Consider the following 19382-nt stretch of genomic DNA (forward strand, 5'->3'; position numbering starts at 1 on the left):
TGAGCCACACTAGCCAGGGCCTGGCCTTTTTTCTTTTATGTCAAGTGCATGGTGGTGAGAATACAATGATTAGGTACAATTTGGTGTCACTGTCCAGATTCCTGCTACAGTGCTGGGAATCTTACCCGTCACTGCTTCTATACAATGAGAGAGATATTCACATGGTGAGAAGGCAATGAATGTCTTCGTGCTCATGTGAAATAGTTTGACCTTGCAGACCTCCCAAAGGGTCTCAGGGACACACAGGCACCTGCAGATCACACCTGGTGAACTGCTGAATCAGCGCGAGGCATACAGTATTTGTTTTTAAAAAATATTTTTATTGATTTCAGAGAGGAAGGGAGAGGGAGAGATAGAAACATCAATGACAAGAGAATCATTGGTGGGCTGCCTCCTGCATGCCCCACACTGGGGATTGAGCCCACAACCTCCTGGGCCTTGGTCCTGACCGGGAATCAAACCTCTTGGTTCATAGGTCGATGCTCAACCACTGAGCCAAGCAGGCCGGGTGAGACATCCAGTATTAACATCAGCTATTGCTAGAAATAGGTAGGGACCCCTTCAGCTTCTAAGTCTAAGGCACAGGAAGGTTTAGTTCGGGTCCTGGGCAGATGGAAGGCCATTAGCTGGGCCTGGTTCATTTAAAACAGACCCGCCCTGCAGCCCTTTCCTGGGAAGCGCTCACACATTCGCTGGAGCAGACGGGCCAGAACTGGCCCTCACTCATGCCCACTGGATGCTGTGTGAGGTGTGCTCCAGGGAACTCAGATGGAAACCGGGGAGGTTCTGGAGGAGAGAAAGTGGGCCAGGACTTCCTTCGGCAGACTGTGGGAAGGGCACTTTAAGCTGTGGGCTCTGAAGTGTGAGCGGCCCGAGGAAAGAGTGGGGAGAGGTGCAGTTTAAGGTCTAGTGACCCAGATCTAGGGGCCAGGTCAGGCAGGGCTGTAAATGCTCAACAGGGAATGCGGGCTTTATTAGCAACAGGGCCTCTGCTCATGAGATGTGATCCTATGCTTGAGGCAAATGAAAAAAAACTAAGGTATCGATCTGAGTAAACTTTTAGGAATGTTGACAAAATAGTCAGATGTCTAGTTATAATACCTAATTTATTTAGTTACACATGCATGTTTAAAATAACATTATATACAACAATACAGTAATACAAAATATTGCTTTTTCCCTCCATTCACATTTCAAGTAAAAATTTTATTCAAGCTCTCTACATGCATCTTAGGTGTCAATGTCTTCCTCATCATCTAGAGCCACAGTCCTGACGCGCATCTCCTCACTGCGTCTAAGCTGTTTGGGAGGCAGCGTTTTAAAACACTTGAACGACAGTGTCATTGGGAAGTCTGACCCACGCCATGACGTGAGGACAGTCCCGCCCCAACTGGTCATGGAGGTGCACGTTTGTGATCCTTACAACAAACTACGTACTCACTTATTGCTTTTGAAATTGCTCTTTAAAAGGCTGGTGTACAAAACTTTACTCTTGTAATAGTGAGGGACTATCCCCTGGAATAGTTACCAGATTCCTTACCTCCCCTCCTTTAACTCATGCGACAGGAGGAGCTGCTAACCTTGCCTGGGCTAAAATAAGAGGAGAAACCAGAGGTAGAGCAGTTGTGGAGTGGCCCGCGCCTGGTTCTGGGTGTGTCTGTGAGAAAAGCATGTTTTGGGAACAGAAAAGGAAAAGAGCTCTGGGTCGGTTTCTTGGGGTGAGAAGGAAGGCAAGACAAAAGATGGGAGTGGACATCAAGGACTTGGAGAAAGGCAGTGAGGGGTGTCCTGCAGGCAAGCAGGTGGCCGAGAGGACGCCCTCCCCAGGGAGTGATGGAGGAGGGAGCAAGGACCCAGAGTCACTGGCCAGGAGTGAGTGGCCACGGACAACGCTGAGACACAGTCCTGGTCTGGTTGGGGAGGAGTGGCCCGCCATGTCAGGACTGGGAAGAAATTACACTATCTTGAGGGAAAAGCTACATGCAGATGTCCTGGGGAGACTCTGTGGATTAGAAAAGGGGGGAGAGAGGTCCACCTAGACTTTGCAGGCCCCCTGCCCCCCAACAGGTTCCTTGCTCACTCCCATAATTGGCAGCTGATGAGTTGTCATTATTTGCTTTCTAGACTGCAAGGAGAGCAGGCAGCATGTGTGTCCTGGGTCTGCAGCTGTATCCGCAGCAAGTAGAACAGAACAGGCACAAAACAGGCCTCAGGAAACATGTGCTGAAGAAGGAGAGGAGGGAAAACTGAAGAGGGAGAAAGAAAGAAGGAGGTGCCAGCAGCCTAAGTGAGGGACTTGCAAAGGACAGCAGGAGGAGACAAGTCAGAAAGGCACGGCCAGGACCTCAGAGGGCAACTGGCATCAAGGCCCCGGGGGAGAAACTGAAAGGAAATGGACCGACTGCATTTGAGGAAAAGGTGCTCCTGGGACTGTGGGTGTGATCCCAACAGTCTGGTCTCAGCCAGGAGGAATGTCACCTGCACCGTCTCCAGCAAAGGCACTGGGGCTGGGGAGCTGAAGACGGTGGGGCTGGGACTGGCCTCTGGTCTCGGACCTGCGCACTGACAGTGTGAGTGTCTGGGCGCTCTGGGCTTTGATAAGCATCTGAATACTAATAAAGGTTTATGTGCTTGTTTGAGTGGATCATGAGTAGCAGGTCTCCAATTACATTTCTGAAAAGCCTGGGCTTTTCCAATAAAAAGGAATGAAAACATTCACTTCCCAATTCAGAGACTTTAAGGCAGTGATTCTCAAGTGCGGTTTCTGGAGCAACAGGGGCGGCATCTGGGAATCTGTTAAAAATTCAAAGTCTCGGGCTCCACCCCAGAGCGACTAAGTCCCGCTAAAACCCTGGGCGTGAACAAGTCCTCCAGGGGCCCCGATGCCTGTGAAAGTTTCAGAATGACTGTAAGGTAATGGATGACATGGAGGTAATTTGCGCGCGCGCGCGTGTGTGTGTGTGTGTGTGTGTGTGTGTGTGTGTAAAGAGCATACACTGTATTTTTTGAAATTAAAAACACTGGGGAAACATTGGTTAATGAGATTACACAGGTTTCAGTGTGTAATTCCATGCTGCATCATGTGTCACACCACCGAGAGCCAGATCTCCTTCGCCCTTTATCTGACCCCCATCACCCTTCACATAGGTACTAAACTTAGGGACTTTGGTCTTAGAGAGGATTTGATGACTTTGACCCCAAAGCCAGGGAAATAAAAGCAAAAATAAATGAATGGGACTATTTCAAACTAAAAAGCTTCTGCCCAGCAAAAGAAACCATCAAAAAAACAAAAAGGCAGTTAACGAATGGGAGAAGGTATCTGCAAACAGCTCCAACAGGGGGTTAATATCCAAAATATATAAAGAACTCAAACAACTCCACACCAAAAAGACAAATAATCCAATTAAAAACAGGCAGAGGACCTGAACAGACACTTCTCCCAGGAAGACATACAAGTAGTCAACAGATATATGAAAAGATGATCAACTGCACTATTAGGGAAATGCAATTCAAAACTACAACGAGATACTCACATCTGTTAGAATGGCTATCATCGAGATGGTGGGAATGTAAACTGGTACAGCCACTATGGAAAATAGTATGGAGGTTCCTCAAAAAATTAAGATTGGAGTTACTATATGACTCAGCAACCCCTCTACTGGGTATTTCCCGAAAAGCTTTAAAACATTTATTCTTAAAGATACATGCAACCTTATGTTCACTGCATTATTCATGGTGGCCAAGAAATGGAAACAACCAAGTGTCCTGCGATAGAGGACTGGGTAAAGAAGATGTGGCACGTATACACAATGGAATACTACTCAGTCGTAAGAAAAGATGAAATACTGTCATCTGCGACAACATGGATGGACCCTGAGAACATCATGCTAAGCAAGTAAGTCAGACAAAGTCAAGAACCATGATTTCACTTGTGAAATATACAACTGAAAGCAACAAATGAACAACAAGACAAACAAAAACTCTAAGACACACACAAAATTATGGTGGTTTCCAGAAGGAAAGGGGGATGTGTTTCATTTTAAAGCCACAACACCCTAATTTTTCTTAAGCACGGACATCTGCTATACTAGTCTTTAGCGAGTACCAACCAGCAGCACATGAGCATAGCCATCAGCTGGCAGCAGAGCGGAGCAGTGGAAAGAGGGCAGTCTTGCCGCTGGACTTGATCCCTGGCTGTGAGACCTTGGAGAAATGCCTTTACCTCTTAAGCCTCAGTCTCCTCACTTACAACATGGGAAAAGTACCATTAATATTGCCACACGGGTCAGGTGAGATGGTGCTTGACACACAGTACGCACTGTTAGGCTGGTTATCACGGTCAGCATTAAAGTAGGGCTCAGGAGCCCATCACTGCGTGGCATTAGCTCAATAGCTAGCTAGGTTTCCCCAAGGCCAGGACTTTGAATCACATGCAGAGACTAACTTCAAAGGTCTTATTGGTAGTTCCTAAGAATTCACAGGCCCCCTAGCCCTGCAGAGCCCGGGGCTGAGACGATCCGTGGCCTCCTCTAAGCCTTACCCTGTGCAGAGACTTGCCACCCTTCAGCCTCAGTCAGCAAGGTGCCACCTCTTACTGTCATCCAGGGCTCAGCACCGAGTGTCTGGTCTTGAGTGAGCAAACGGAGCGGCACAGCAATGGGTCCTGAGGGGCTCTGGAAGGCAGGTGCCGAAAAAGGGTGAGGTCAGAGGTCACGGAAGGATGGAGCCCTCTCCTTGAAGGTCTCCCTAAGGGTTAGGAAAACCTGATGACTTCCAGGAGGACTTTGGAAGGACAGGGTGTTGAATAACAGGCTCAAGAGGTCATTTTGAGTCAAAAATGCCAGCACACATTTTTGATGGAACTTCCAACTTTTATCTCCTCCTCTGTAGAATGGGAGCTCCAAGTGGCCCGGGAGCTCGTTTTACTGCTTCCTGTGTCCTTGCACCACGCCTGGCCCTTAGTAGACGTTAACATACTTCTGAGAGCGTGAGCACTTGCTAAACCAGTGGTTTTGTCATCCAAAGGAACAAAGGTTGCTCTTTGCCAAACCTCAGGTCGGGAGGAGCACTGGGACCCTGGTGAGCCCACAGGCTCGGCCCTGCTCGGAGCCACCCACGTCAGTAGGCGGCCCAGGTGCTCCTCGGCTAGAGCGTTTTTCACGAGGTGAGCGGCATGTGGGACTCTTACTGTGACGCAGGCAAAGGCCGGCTTGGAATCATTTAGGGGTGAGCCCAAAGGTACATTCAAGACAGGGACCCTGGCGCTTGCTCCTTGGCAAATCCTGGCTCCCTTCACGCTGAACTTAAGCCCACTCTTCCTAGGCATCGTGCCCGCCCCATAGAGGGCCCAGCTGCCCACCCTGTGCTCCTGTAGGTGCCGGTGGCGTCGGGGGGGTAGGGTGGGGTAGATGCATTATCACCCTGAGGCAGGGGCTTGTTTATTCCAGATGAGATCCAACACCCTGCCCGTGCCTGACTAGGTGGTTTGATGTTTGCACAAAATTATGAAGGCAGAAACACCACCCTCTGTGACAGGCAAGATAGTTTCTGCCTCTGAACATAAATGCTCCCAGACCTTTGCTGCCACTGGTCCCTCCAATGCCCTCCATGGCCATTTCCACATGTCCCAAAGCCATCGTACCAAACTTCCTACTAGGAGCCAACCCCAATCCTCCCTAAGCAGAGGCCTCCTCAGTGCCACAGTGCGACTGTCAGTGTGGGTCTGAGTTGCAACCTTGAAGGGTTTTGCTGGGATTTACGTCCACTCAGCTAATGGCCAGAGACCTTGATTAGCATTTACGAATTTTCTAATTGTGCCCTCCACCATTTTAAGTTTGTATCAGTTACACATTAATAGAAATGCCCTCTACTTTGTGGGGGTTATTACAGTTGCTAAAAGTGGCGATGGTTTGTCCTTCAGAAGGATGCTGGGAAATATGAAAGGCCTGAGTGCTAATGGGGACTATCCCACAACAGGGCAAGGACTCGCCCTTTCCTGGGCCCGAGGAACTTGTCCCTGCAAAAGAGGGAGTGTCTTTTAGTTCTATTAGTTTAGGACTCCATTTGGAGAGAATACACAAAATGACCAAGATTTACTAAGGACATACTCTCCAGAATTCAGTGGTCCTTGGCACACACAATCATAGAGCAGCCTGGTAGCATTTTACCAAGGGCCTTCTTTGAGTGCATGCAACAAAAGCTCATTTTAGACTGATTTCAAAAAGCCAAAATTCATTCTCAGGCTGCCTAAAGGGTTAATGGAGTCCACAGCAAGGCTCTCGGGCTGGATCCAGACCCCACCAAGTCCTCAGGGCTCCCAGGGCAGCTGCTTTTCAGACCCTTTTCTCTCTGTATTTCTACTTCTAAACCTCTCTGCCTCTCCTTGCAGTGCTGGCTAAAGTGTCCTACCTAACTTTTAAGATGGTGTCTGGTATCCCTTATTCCCCCTGCAAAATTCTTAAGATAAAGAATTTTCTTGGGCATGTTTGGATCAGGAGTTCAACCCTGGTCCAACTGACTGCTATGTGGGAGAGGGGAGGGAAAAGGTCAGTGTATGCGAACATGGTCCCCACTCCTGTCAGAGTGAGGGCAGGGTCCAGGTGAGCCAGGCAGGCACCCCAAACGAAGTCATTAGAGTGAGGTCAGCCGCTTCAGGTGCTTAGCTATCAGTACTTAAATGAAACAGCAAAGTATGTAACTTTCTATGATTCAGTGACCTCCCCCTCCAAATTCCTACTGAACTAGTCAAAGTTTCAGTTCCGTAAATTACTTACATTTCATAAAGCTCTACTGAATCCTGAAGCCAAGTAGAAAGCTACAGAGTATTGCTTCCTGTTTATTGCTCTTCACTGGACTGGGTTCACATTTGCTTCTTACTTTTATCAAATCTTTCAGGAGTGATAAGGATAGATCAAGTTGCAAAAGCTATCACTTTCTCACTAACTATTTTCCTAACAATATGCATTGATCTCAACAACATAAGGATGGACATTTAACTAATTCCTTGAACCTATAAAAACCCTGCCAGGGAATCTTTTTTTTTTTTTAAATCCTCACCCAAGCATATTTTTCCATTGATTTTTAGAGAGTGGAGGAGAGAGGGAAAGATAGAGAGAAATATTGATGTGATAGAAACACATAGATTGGTTGTCTCCTGCACGAGCCTGACCAGGGCCTGGGCCGGGGAGGAGCCTACAACTGAGGTACGCACCCCTGACAGGAATCGAACCCAGGTGCTCTACCTACTGAGCCAAACGGGCTGGGGCGGGAATCACATCTTGTGGGCGCACTGCACATAGCCTGAAACACAGTGGGTAATCAAGGTAAGTACAAGGATCTACTTTAGGTCACATATTAAATCTGGCAAATATTTCAGGTCACATTCTGCTTCTGTCCCATGGCATGTGGGGCAGACAAAGTAACTGAGTCTCAAACTTGCTATTCTTCCTAGAAGAACCCTACAACTACTAACATCCTTAGCTCAGAAGCACAAAATGTACACGAAGAATTGATCAGATGGTATCTTAATGAAAAGCACTAATTTAAATAGCCTAGAGCTTCACAGAAATTGTTATTCCAAAACATGCAGAGGCAGCAAGAGTCACCTAAAACCACACTTTATCCTATGACCTTTATGTTGCTTTTCTTTAATTTAAAGATTGAAGCAAAGTGAAATGGATGGAGATATTTTGTTAAAAGAACAAAATGAGTTAGTCACAGAACATACGCCTCATAAAACATTAGATCTAAGTCCAGTAGTGGCTCCTATTCTGGGTTTTTGTAAAGCAAATGGAAATATTTGGAAGAATCAACAATTTTAATAGAAGAGCTATAAATGCCCTGAAAGCAGAAAGTTGACACAATTTTAAATATAATTCAGATATATATTTAAAATCAAACACAATTAAATAGAATATGGTTTAAGTACATGAATACTTCAGCTCTAGAAGAATAACAGAGGTGGTACATAGTACCAAAAACTTATACACAGCCTTCTTGCTTCTTCTGTTGATGAAAGAGTGTGCCTCTCTCTATACAATCAAATATTGCAGTGGAATAAATTCTCTATTCATTCAAGACTTTCTCAAGGACAGAGGTGATTAATAATTACATATATTTATATATTTTTTTAAATCTTTTTTTTGTGTCTTTTTTTTTTTTGCAAAGTCTAAGCACAAGCAGTCACACCTAAGAACACTCTTTCCTCTCAGACAGTCTTATGTGGTGGGAACCACTGAATCGCCTGGCCAGCGGAGTGCATTCGCCAATGCGGCAGCCCATCAGCAGACCCAGGAGCCAACGGAGCAGAAGTGCAGCGAGGCAGTCTCTTACTGTCCTAGAGACAGGCAGGAGGGAGGCCACCCGCTGCATACTTTCCAGCTCAGAGCAAAGAAAGAGGAGACAATTAAAAGTGAGTGCTTTTCCTCCCCCCAGACCCTGCCCTCTCACCTTCTTAAAAAAAAACCATACAATCCAGCAATAAACATTGCTCAAGGTCCCACAGGGGGACACTGGAGTGACCGTTATGATGTTTTCTGAAGGGAAGTTAGATGACCTGGAGCACGCAACTCCAGCGGAGAAGTCCTAATGCTAGCAGCACAGGAGATTCGCCCTGGGGCTAGCAGGGGAGAGACCGGCTGTAAGTATACTGCATCTCAGGAGCCATTAAAATGTGAAAATTGGATAGTGTTGCCAAAAAGAAGGACAATGTCACTTGGACTTGACCTGTGACATATCAGCTTCCTTCCAAACCAATGCCTTTGTGCAGGCAGACTACACGGAGCCTCGCCCCGTGCCACTGAGGAACAGGGTCTGAGCACGCACCGCCACCCCAGCTGCCCGGCCCTCTCGGAGGGGCTGACTCCCACTTGTTTCAAGAGGCCAAAGCAAAGCACCTCTGGTACCCACTTTACAATGCCATTAAGGGTGGGCGACCACTACAGAGTGTGCATCAACTATCAGCTCTACGCTTACCTGCCTGCCACAGTGTGTGGTCCCTGTCTGTTCCAGTGGACTAAAACTCTCTCATAAATGGGTTATTGCCATTAGAAAACTACTAATTTTCTAGTAATGTAAACAATACCACTTTGTCTCTTTATGACTTTCGCTTGTGAACATCTTGTGCAGCAAATATGTCTACGTGTCACTCTGCTTATGGTGGAAGTCCAGGATTGTCTGCCACTCTTGCTGGGAACAACAGCTGATACATCAGAGAAAGGAAACACAGAGCTTTGTTTTCATTGGCTGTGTTAGAAATCCAACCAAAGGAAAAACGTTCTTATTTTTCAAAAGCAGATTTCCTTTATCTCAGGGATGGAGTCATAGCTGAAAAAAAGAAAAAGAAAAAGGTCAGGTACATTTCTATAACCAGGGATACAGGATATTAGACTAAGGAAGAAGGGAACCAACACTTAGTGAATGTTTACTACACACCAGTTCCGACTACCACCCGTGAGGTAAAACACTACAATTATCTTTATTTACAAATGTGTGAATGAAAGTTTAAAGAGGTTAAGTAACTTGTCCTAAGGTTACTACATAACAAGGACTGGCACCCAGAATTGCTTTTATCTTTCCGTTTTGGCAATAGATATTAGAACAAAATATCTACTTTATGACAGACTAATTCTGCCTCTAGGAATGAACCAACAACATACTCCTAAGAGAGGGCAAGGACTTACATATACAGACTCTCATTAGAATATTGTTTGTAACAGGGAAAAACCCAAAACAACCTAAATGACCACGCACAGCGGATTCATTAAGTGAAGGAAGAACCACGATATGAAAGTCAAATGCCCTCGGAAGAAAAAATGACCACACTTGTGAGGCCGAGTGCCTGTTTGCTCGCAGGACTGGGAGGAGACAAATATCACAGAAGACATCATGGTCCGTGTTATTTGTGAGATGGGACATCCACACAGGAAACAATTCAGTAATGCTTGTAAGGCAGTTTATGTTCAATGCCAAATACTCTTCAGGCAAATGCAGAGTAGCAGATTCAAAGCAGAGAGGTAGCAACACAGGATAAAGAGGACTTCTCACGTTCATAAAATCATGGAATGAGAGAAGGGGATCTTAAGAGATTTTTCTTGTCCAATTTCTCTGATTTCTGGTAAGAAAATAAGAGACTGGAAAAGGACAGTCATTTGCAAAAGGTCACACGTACTGACTAAAACGTGCTCCTGGTGAGCCAGTGCTGCTGGCCTCGTGCTTTCCCACGCCAGTCACTGCTGGCCCCGAGAGGTCGGCCAACGAGAAGGCCCAGCAAGCCTAAAACACCCAATACTGCAAAATATATCTGTGCACCTTAAACATGAAAAGCACATGGTAATAACATCTGAATATACCTAGAATGAAAAGCCTAATTTTATACATCTGCTTTCCAAAATGGTTTATTTTCTTTTTTTAATACAGTGGAATCTCAGTTCTTGATCTTAATTTGTTCTGGAAGGCTGTTCAAGAAGTGATTTGTGCCGAAACCGGTTTGGCTCAGTGGATAGAGCGTCGGCCTGCGGACTGAGAGGTCCTGGGTTCGATTCCGGTCAAGGGCATGTACCTGGGTTGCGGGCACATCCCCGGTGGGGGATGTGCAAGAGGCAGCTGATCGATGTTTCTCTCTCATCGATGTTTCTAACTCTCTCTATCTCTCTCCCATCCTCTATGTGAAAAATCAATAAAATATATTTAAAAAAAAAAAAAAAAAAAAAAAAAAAAAAAAAAAAAAAAAAAAAAAAAAAAAAAAAGAAGTGATTTGTTCAAAAACAAAACCATTTTTCCCCATTAGAAATAATGTCAATTAATTCGTTCCAGACCTCCAGACAATTCCGTTTTAACCTTTCTTATATAGAGTAAAAGTCTAATGCACTATTTAATCTATAAACAAACACTTCATTTTTAAATTTATCGAACTACCCCTACTAGCCTTAAAGCAGCGGTTCTCAACCTGTGGGTCGCGACCCCTTTGGGGGTTGAATGACCCTTTCACAGGGGTCGCCTAAGACCATCGGAAAACATATATAATTACATATTGTTTTTGTGATAAATCACTATGCTTTAATTATGCTCAATTTGTAACAATGAAAATACATCCTGCATATCAGATATTTACATTACGATGCATAACAGTAGCAAAATTACAGTTATGAAGTAGCAACGAAAATAATTTTATGGTTGGGGGTCACCACAACATGAGGAACTGTATTAAAGGGTTGCGGCATTAGGAAGGTTGAGAACCGCTGCTTAAAGGAATCACTTCCAGCACTCATTCCAGGAGTGTCTTTCATGACTCAGCAGGTGGCTGGCTTCTTCTCTTGCTGTCACTGGCTACCTGCTTTTCATTTATCCAAATCAATAACAGTTTTGTTTTTTAAATATATTTTTATTGATTTTAGAGAGAAAGGGAGAAGGAGAGTGAGATAGAAACATCAATGATGAGAGAAAATTATTGATCAGCTGCCTCCTGCACGCCCCACACTGGGGATCGAGCCCACAACCCGGGCATGTGCCCTTGACCGGAATCGAACCTGGGACCCTTTAGTCCGCAGGCTGATGCTCTATCCTCTGAGCCAAACCAGCTACGGCTCAACAATCGTTTTTCTACCTCTCTATTTGCTTGTGATCATTGTTTCCTTCACACCTTAGCAACATTAGCACTCTTGATGGCCTATGTTTTAAAATTGTTCTCATTTCTCTAGCAACAACAACAACAAACCCACAAAAATATTCACAGCACAATTTCCTGAGATGTTATGGTAAACTGACTCATACTAGCACATTCTCTCCTTTGTTTGTGGCCTGAGAGACACTTTTTGTCATGCTGATGTATCAGCCAGAAAGGGCTGTAGAAAACCAAGCTCTTTCAATAACTGAGACATTTTTTCCACGTGAACAACTTGGTTGAGAACGCATTGTTTGAGATGGGAGATATTAAAAAACCAAGGTTTGACTGTATTTTTATTGATTTTTAGAGAGAGATGAAGAGAGGTGGAGGAAGAGAGAAACATCGATGAGAGAGTGAAACACTGATTGGCTGCCTCCTGCATGCCTCCCATTGGGATGGAGCCCAATGGAGCCATAACCTGCGCATGTGCCCAATTAGGAATCCAGCCAGCAACCTTTCAGTGCACGGGACAATGCCCAACCAACTGAGCCACACCTGCCAGGGTCCAAAATAGTTTCTAAAAAACATTTTCATGTTCACAAACATTTGACCACCAACATAATGGGGAATCACAAAAACACCTACCTTGCACTTCTTAATACACCTTATCTTGCTCTCTGCTATTCTAGGTTTGACGGAGCCAATAACATTAAATATAGACAAAAATTATCACCCTCACGAAGAAAAGAAGATAGAGTCTGCAAAACTGAACAGAGCTTTGGCAAGAATCAGCTCAGTAAAAATATAAAAATTAAACCAAGCTCTGTATATCAACTGTAATTAAAAAATTAAAGTTAACAAAATTAAATCAAGCTCTACTAATGACAGTTCTTAGAGTGACAAGTTGTCTAGAAAGTTAACAAGGAAAAAGTGGTATTGGACCTAAATCTAAATTCAAGCCCTCCAAACTATTGAGGGTTATATGGGATGTTATTTGAACATATTTAATGATTCTTAATTTTTGGTAATGTAAATGATAGAGGAGTTTAATGATGTCACAAAAATACGATGAGAAATTCTCCTATCACATTAAGTTTTTGTGACTCAAATGAAGTTAGAGAAAGCAACGTGGTTGAAGGTTGAACTGAGAATGTTTGGCTTGAAGAACAGACAGGGAGGGAACTAAGTGGCTGTCTTCAATTTTCTTTTTTTTTCTTTAATATATTTTTATTGATTAAGATATTACATATGTGTCCTTGTCCCCACGTTACCCTCTACCCCCCCCCCCTGCTCATGCCCTCACCCCCCCACCCCCGTTGTCCGTGTCCATTGGTTAGGCCTATATGCCTGCATGTAAGTCCTTTGGTTGATCTTTTCCCCTTACCCCCACCCTCCCCTACCCTCCCTCCAAAGCCCGACAGTCCAATCAATGCCTCTCCGTCTCTGGATCAGTCCTTGTTCATCAGTTTATGTTGTTCATTATATTCCACAAATGAGTGAGATCATGTGGTATTTATCCGCTCTCCAGTTCCATCCATGCTGTGGCAAATGGTAAGAGTTCCTTTTTCTTCTTCCTCTTCTTAAAGAATACCTTTCAGCATTTCATATAATGCTGGTTTGGTGGTGATGAACTCCTTTAGCTTTTCTTATCCGTGAAGCTCTTTCTCTGACCTTCTATTCTGAATGATAGCTTTGCTGGATAAAGTAATCTTGGTTGCAGGTTCATGCTATTCATCACTTTGAATATTTCTTGCCACTCCCTTCTGGCCTGCATGGTTTCTGTTGAGAAATCAGCTGACAGTCGTATGGGTACTCCCTTGTAGGTAACTGACTGTCTTTCTCTTGCTGCTTTTAAGATTCTCTCTTTGTCTTTTGCTCTTGGCATTTTAATTATGATGTGTCTTGGTGTGGTCCTCTTTGGGTTCCTTTTGTTTGGGGTTCTCTGCGCTTCCTGGACTTGGAAGTCTATTTCTTTCACCAGGTGGGGGAAGTTTTCTGTCATTATTTCTTCAAATAGGTTTTCAATATCTTGCTCTCTCTCTTCTTCTGGTACCCCTATAATTCTGATGTTGGTACGCTTGAAGTTGTCCCAGAGGCTCCTTACACTATCTTCATATTTTTGGAATCTCTTTTCTTTTTTCTTTTTCAGTTGGGTATTTTTTCTTTGTATTTCAAATCTTTGACTTGATTTTTGGGATCCTCTTGTCTGCTGTTGGATCTCCATAGATTATTCTTTATTTCAGTCAGTGTATGCTTAATTTCTAGTTGGTCCTTTTTCATTTCCTCGAGAGTCTCACTATACTTATTGAGGGACTCATTAAATTTATCGGTGGTTTCCATAAAATTCTTGAAAAACCTTATAAACGTGGCCTTGAACTCTATATCCAATCATTTGCTTTCCTCCATTTCTGCCATTTGTGACCTGTTTCTTTGTCTCCGCATTTTGGCTGCTTCCCTGTGTTGATAGAGTGGCTTTGTGTGCTAGGTGTCCTGTAGGGCCCAGTGGCTCAGCCTCCCCAGTTACCTGAGGTGGACACTCTTGGTGCACCCCCTCGTGGGCTTTGTGCACAGTCTTGTTGTAGCTATGCCTTGGTTGTTGTAGGATCACTGGGAGGAATTGACCTCCAGGGCAATTGGCAGCAAGAATCAGCTGTGTCTGCAGTGGGAGAACTTCTGTGCTGGAGACACCCTTCTGGGGCAAGACTTGCTTCAGTGGGGCTTTGGTGCTCACTGAGACTGCACCCTGAGTGTGTCCCTTATGGATCTGAGGAGTTGTGATCTGGATGGTTCCCCTCTGACCACTGGGTACAGTGGCTCTTGGATCTAAGGAGGTGCTAATTTAGCCTTTGCCTGAGGTTATACAGCAGGAACTACGAAGAGAACTGCAGATTCCCCTTCCTTTTTTTTGGAGTTTGGAAGTGCCCTGATGATGCTCAGCTGTGTAGCAATGCAAGCCGCTGTGGGGCCTTGGGCCTTCTCTTGGAAGCTCTGGGTCTATCTGGCCCGGCTGCGGTTAGGTAATTACAGGTTGCAAATGGCCGGGGCATTCATATGCAAAAGCCTCTGCCACAGCCTGGGCGGGGCGGGGTCTCAAGAAATCAAAGGGCGGAGAAAGCAGCTATGGCGGAGCCTCAGCCCTGCCCTAAGGAGTCACGAGTCCCAGTGTCCCGGCAATGGCTGCAAGCACCTCTGAGGGAAAGCCGCTCTCAAGCTCGCCCGCTGCCAGACAGTCCAGTATCTCCCCGTATGAGTCCTGGGTCTCCAGAGACTTCCCGGAACCGGATTTCAGAGCCGTCGGGAGCTTGTGTCTCCCTCCAGATTCAAAAAGACAGCCGCGTCCTCAGGTGCCAGACCCTTTCCGCGTGCGAGCCCCCGTACCTCTGCACTCCACCTCCGCAGCTCCTCCCGCTCGCAGTGTGCTTTTCTTTCCTTCTAGTTGTAGAATTTACACTCAGCCAGCCCTCCTGTAGTTCTGGATGATGTCCACCTTGTGTTTTTGATGCATTTATCGATTGTTGTGGGAAGCAGCAATTTCCCGGTGTTTATCTATGCCGCCATCTTAGTTTCTCCCAGGATGTTCTTCTCTGTCTTCAATTTTCTAAAGGTTACTTGTGTGGCTCTTGTGGGCAAAGCTAGAACTAGCTGGTGAAGCTATAGAGAAAGAGTATTACCTCCTGGCAAGTCAGAATTCCCTCATCACACCCATTCAATTCACTCCTTCTTAAACAGCACTATTAAAATACCACACTACTTCAGATGAACGAAAATACTGACAGGAGAGGAAACAACAACAAAGCTGCAAAAGCTGGAAGCAAGTGGAGTGTAACAGAAAAGGGAAAAGAGCTGGGAAGCAACCTGAGTTACAACCCGGAGCTCCTCACAACCCGGGGACTGGTGTCACCAGTGCTTATGGTAAAGGGAGGAGGGTGGACACAAACATAGGGGTTTCTTAAAAGCCTGGTTTTAGAAATTAACGCCCTACAGCTATTCCACCATCCTGATCAGCCTGAAAACCAGCACAGGCAGAATCATCTGAGACTGCGTCCCTGAGCAGATTAAAATCTAGGGTCGTATATTAGGCAAGACCGAGGACAAGGGCGCTATGCTGAAAAGAGAGCAACTGGGGGAGGGGGTATAAGTAATGAACACTGAGCCTTCTCTCGCTTTTTTCCACGTGGCTCCCGGAACATGACATTAGCAGTCTGATCTTTGTCCTCCGGGCAGGAGACTGGTACAGTTTTCATGGAGGAATATCATCAGTCCAACAATAAAGAACTTAGCTCCCTAAGGAAACCTGCGTAGCTTATGTTTCACTTATTAAGAAACTACCAAATGGTTTTTCAAAGTGGCTGTAGCATTTTACATTCCCACCAGTAGTGTCTTGAAGTTCAAATTGCTTTACAACCTTGCAAACACATGATACTGTCAGTCTTTTTAATTTTAGCCATTCTATTGGGTATGTAGCTGTATATCACTGACTTTACCTTGCATTTCCCTAATGACTAATGATGTTGAGATAGCTCTTTGCATGTGAATATTGGCCATCTGTAAATATATGTGTAATGTCTGTTGTTATCTTTTGACCATTAAAAAAACACATCAGATTGTTGCTCTTCTTAATGAGTTTAAAAGTTCTTTATATTATTTTGGATACAATTCCTTTATCAGAAGGATGTTTGGCAAATATCTTATCCCAGTTCATAATTTGCCTTTTCATTTTCTTCACAATGTCTTTTAATGAGTAGTTTTTAGTTTTGATGAAGTTCAGTTTATCAGTTTTTCTCTTTTATATCTAATGCTTTGTATGAACTAAGAAATTTGCCTAACTTAAACCACAAAGATTTTCTCCTATAAGTTTTATAGTTTTAGTTCTTACATTTAGGTCTATGATCCATTTGGGGTTGATTTTGTATATGCTGTAAGGAACAAGACTCATTTTCTCCTCCCTTCTTCATATGTATATCTAGTTGTTTTTATACTATAAACTAAAAAGACATTATTTTTCTCATTGAATTACCTTGGCACATGCAGGGCAAAAGGAAGTTTACAGTTGTTGGTATGGAAAATAATACAATTCATAATAATATAAGAATAAACTTTGTTTCGTGCACTCACAACTGTAAACCTACTTTTGCCCCACCCTGTATATAAAAAATCAATTGACTTCATAATTACGGTCTGCTTCTGCACCCTATTTGTTCAACAATCTTTGTCGACCCCTATGTAATATTACACCACCTTGATCATGTAGCTTTACAATACGTGTAAAGCCAAGCAGTGTTAGTCTTACAATTTTGTGCTCCTTTTCACAACTTTTTTTTGTTATTTTAGTTCATTTACATCTCCCAATAAATATTATAATGATCTTGTCAATGTCTATAAAAAAAGCCTGCCGGAACACTGAATCTATTAGTAATCCTATATAATAAAAGCTAATATACAAATTGTCCCCTTGGAAGTTCAACCACTCACTATGACATATGCTGACCACCAGGGGGCGGTGCGGAACAAAGGAAGGCTCTGGTCAGCAGCTGGCAGCTGGGGAAGGAAGGCCTCGATCAGCCTGATCTCAGGCCAGGCCTAAGGACTCTACCTGTACAAGAATTTTGTGCACCAGGCCTCTAGTCTTGAATAATGTACAACATAGTAACTATAATTAATAATATTGTATTGTGTATTTGAAAGTTGCTAAGAGAGATCTTCAAAGCTCTCATTACAAAAACAATTGTAACTGTGTATGGTGAATTAAGTAGACTTATTGTGGGGATCATTTCCCAATGCAAACAAATATTGAATCAATATGCTGTATACCTGAAGCTAGTATTATATGTCTATTATACCTCAATCATCATCATCATTGGGAGAAATAACACCTTAGCCACATACTTTTGATTCACAAACATGATGTTTTTATTTGAATCTTTAATTTGGCTCAGTTGTTTTATAGTTTATATTGTACAAATCTTATACATATTTTGTTAAACATATTCCTAAGAATTTGATGGTTTCCAATGCTACTACAGACTGTATTGTTTTTAAATTTTCAATGTCCAATTGTTAATTGCTAGTCTATAGAAATACAATTCATTTTTGTATATTAACCTTGTATAATGCAGCATTGCTAAACTTAGTAGTTGTAATAGCTTGTAGATTACTTAAGACACTACTGTCCAACAGAACTTTCTGTAATGTTCTGTATCATTCATACATGGCTCCTCAGTCACTACCATATTGGATAAAGCAGCCTTAGGAATTTCTAAAGAAATAATGATGCCTTCTGCAAAGACAGCCAGTTTTAGTCCTTCCTTTACGAACAATATGCCTTCTTGCACTGGCTAGGATCTCCAGTGCAAATGTTTTAAAATGGACATCCTTGCCTTCTTCCTACTTAAAAAGAAGCATTCATTTGTATGCATATATGCATAACCCATGGACACAGACAACAGGGTAGTGAAGGTCTGGGGCAGGCCAGAAGGAGTTATGGGGGAAAAGGGGGATGTATATACTACTTTCAACAATTAAGATTAAAAAAAAAAAATAGCAGCATTCAGTCTTTTCCATTAATATGTCAGTTTAATTAGCTGTCAGTTTAATCAGGTTTAGGAAGTTCCTTTCTGTTCCTTGTTTCCTTATAGTTTTGTAATCAATGACTGTTGATTTTTGTCATTTTTTTCCTGCATCTATTGCAGCGGTTTTCAACCTGTGGGTCGCGAACAATGAAAATACATCCTGCATATCAGATATTTACATTATGATTCATAACAGTAGCAAAATTACACTTATGAAGTAGCAACGAAAATCATTTTATGGCTGGGGGTCACCACAACATGAGGAACTGTATTAAAGGGTCTCGGCATTAGGAAGGTTGAGAACCACTGATTGAGATGATCATGTTTTGGTTTTTATGATGAATTACTATAATTTATTTTCAAATATCAAAACAACCTTGCTTTCCTGAAATGTACTATCCTTTTTATATATTTCTGATGTATTTCCTTACATTTGTTAAGGATTTTACATGTATGTTCATGAGGTATATTAGTCTATAGTTTTCTTTTCTTGTAATGTCTTTGATGTTTGGTGTTACGGTAATACTGGCCTCATTAAATGTACTAAAAAATATTACCTCTTTAATTTTCTGAAAGTCTGTCTAGAATTGGTACTATTTCTTCTTTAAATTCTATCTAGGCCTGGAGTTTTCTTTGTGAAAAGGTTTTTAACTACCAATTCAATTCCTTTTATCTCCCTGCCCCTGCAATTTGACTGATATCATGTAAATTTAAGGCATGTAACATGATTTGATACACATATGTAATGCAAAATGATTACCACAATAAGATTAGTTATTATATTTATCACCTTACATAATTATTATTTTTTAAAATACAGAATCTGCTTTTTTAAAAGATATATTTTTTAAAATTGATTTTAGAGAGGAAGGAAGAGGGAGAGAGAGGAAGAGAGAGAGAGAGAAACATCAATGATAAGAATCGCTGACTGGCTGCCTCCTGCAGGCCCCACACTGGGGACCAAGCCTGCAAACTGGGCATGTGCCCTGACCGGGAATTTAACTGTGACCTCCTGGTTCATAGGCTGACGCTCAACCCCTGAGCCTCGCTGGCCGGGCCGTAATTATTTTCTTAAATAGTGAGAATATTTAAGATCTACTCTATAAGCAACCAAGTATATAATACAAAACTGTTAACTACAGTCACCATGGTGTGCATTAGATCCCCTGAACAAATTCCTCCTATAACTAACTAGAAGGCTGCATTCTCTG

At 43.2% G+C, this 19382-nt stretch overlaps 1 protein-coding gene across 12 annotated transcripts in view; it reads right to left on the reverse strand.

The window, feature by feature from the left end:
• LOC118649389 (A-kinase anchor protein 10, mitochondrial) overlaps positions 1-19382 on the reverse strand; it is a 226142-nt gene that overhangs the window by 117719 nt on the left and 89041 nt on the right. The window contains exon 15 of one of the 12 annotated variants that reach the window (XM_036296401.1): positions 8124-9324. The exons of 10 other annotated variants lie outside the window; for them this stretch is intronic. In XM_036296401.1, the coding sequence (XP_036152294.1) occupies positions 9319-9324 (6 nt within the window). In that variant the 3' untranslated portion in view covers positions 8124-9318. Of the gene's footprint in view, positions 1-8123; positions 9325-18230; positions 18303-19382 lie in introns of those variants that run through there. One more of the 12 variants, XM_036296400.1, reaches the window with a different exon arrangement.

Source organism: Myotis myotis, unplaced genomic scaffold (genome assembly GCF_014108235.1).
Source record: "Myotis myotis isolate mMyoMyo1 unplaced genomic scaffold, mMyoMyo1.p scaffold_m19_p_29, whole genome shotgun sequence".
NCBI lineage: Eukaryota > Metazoa > Chordata > Mammalia > Chiroptera > Vespertilionidae > Myotis > Myotis myotis.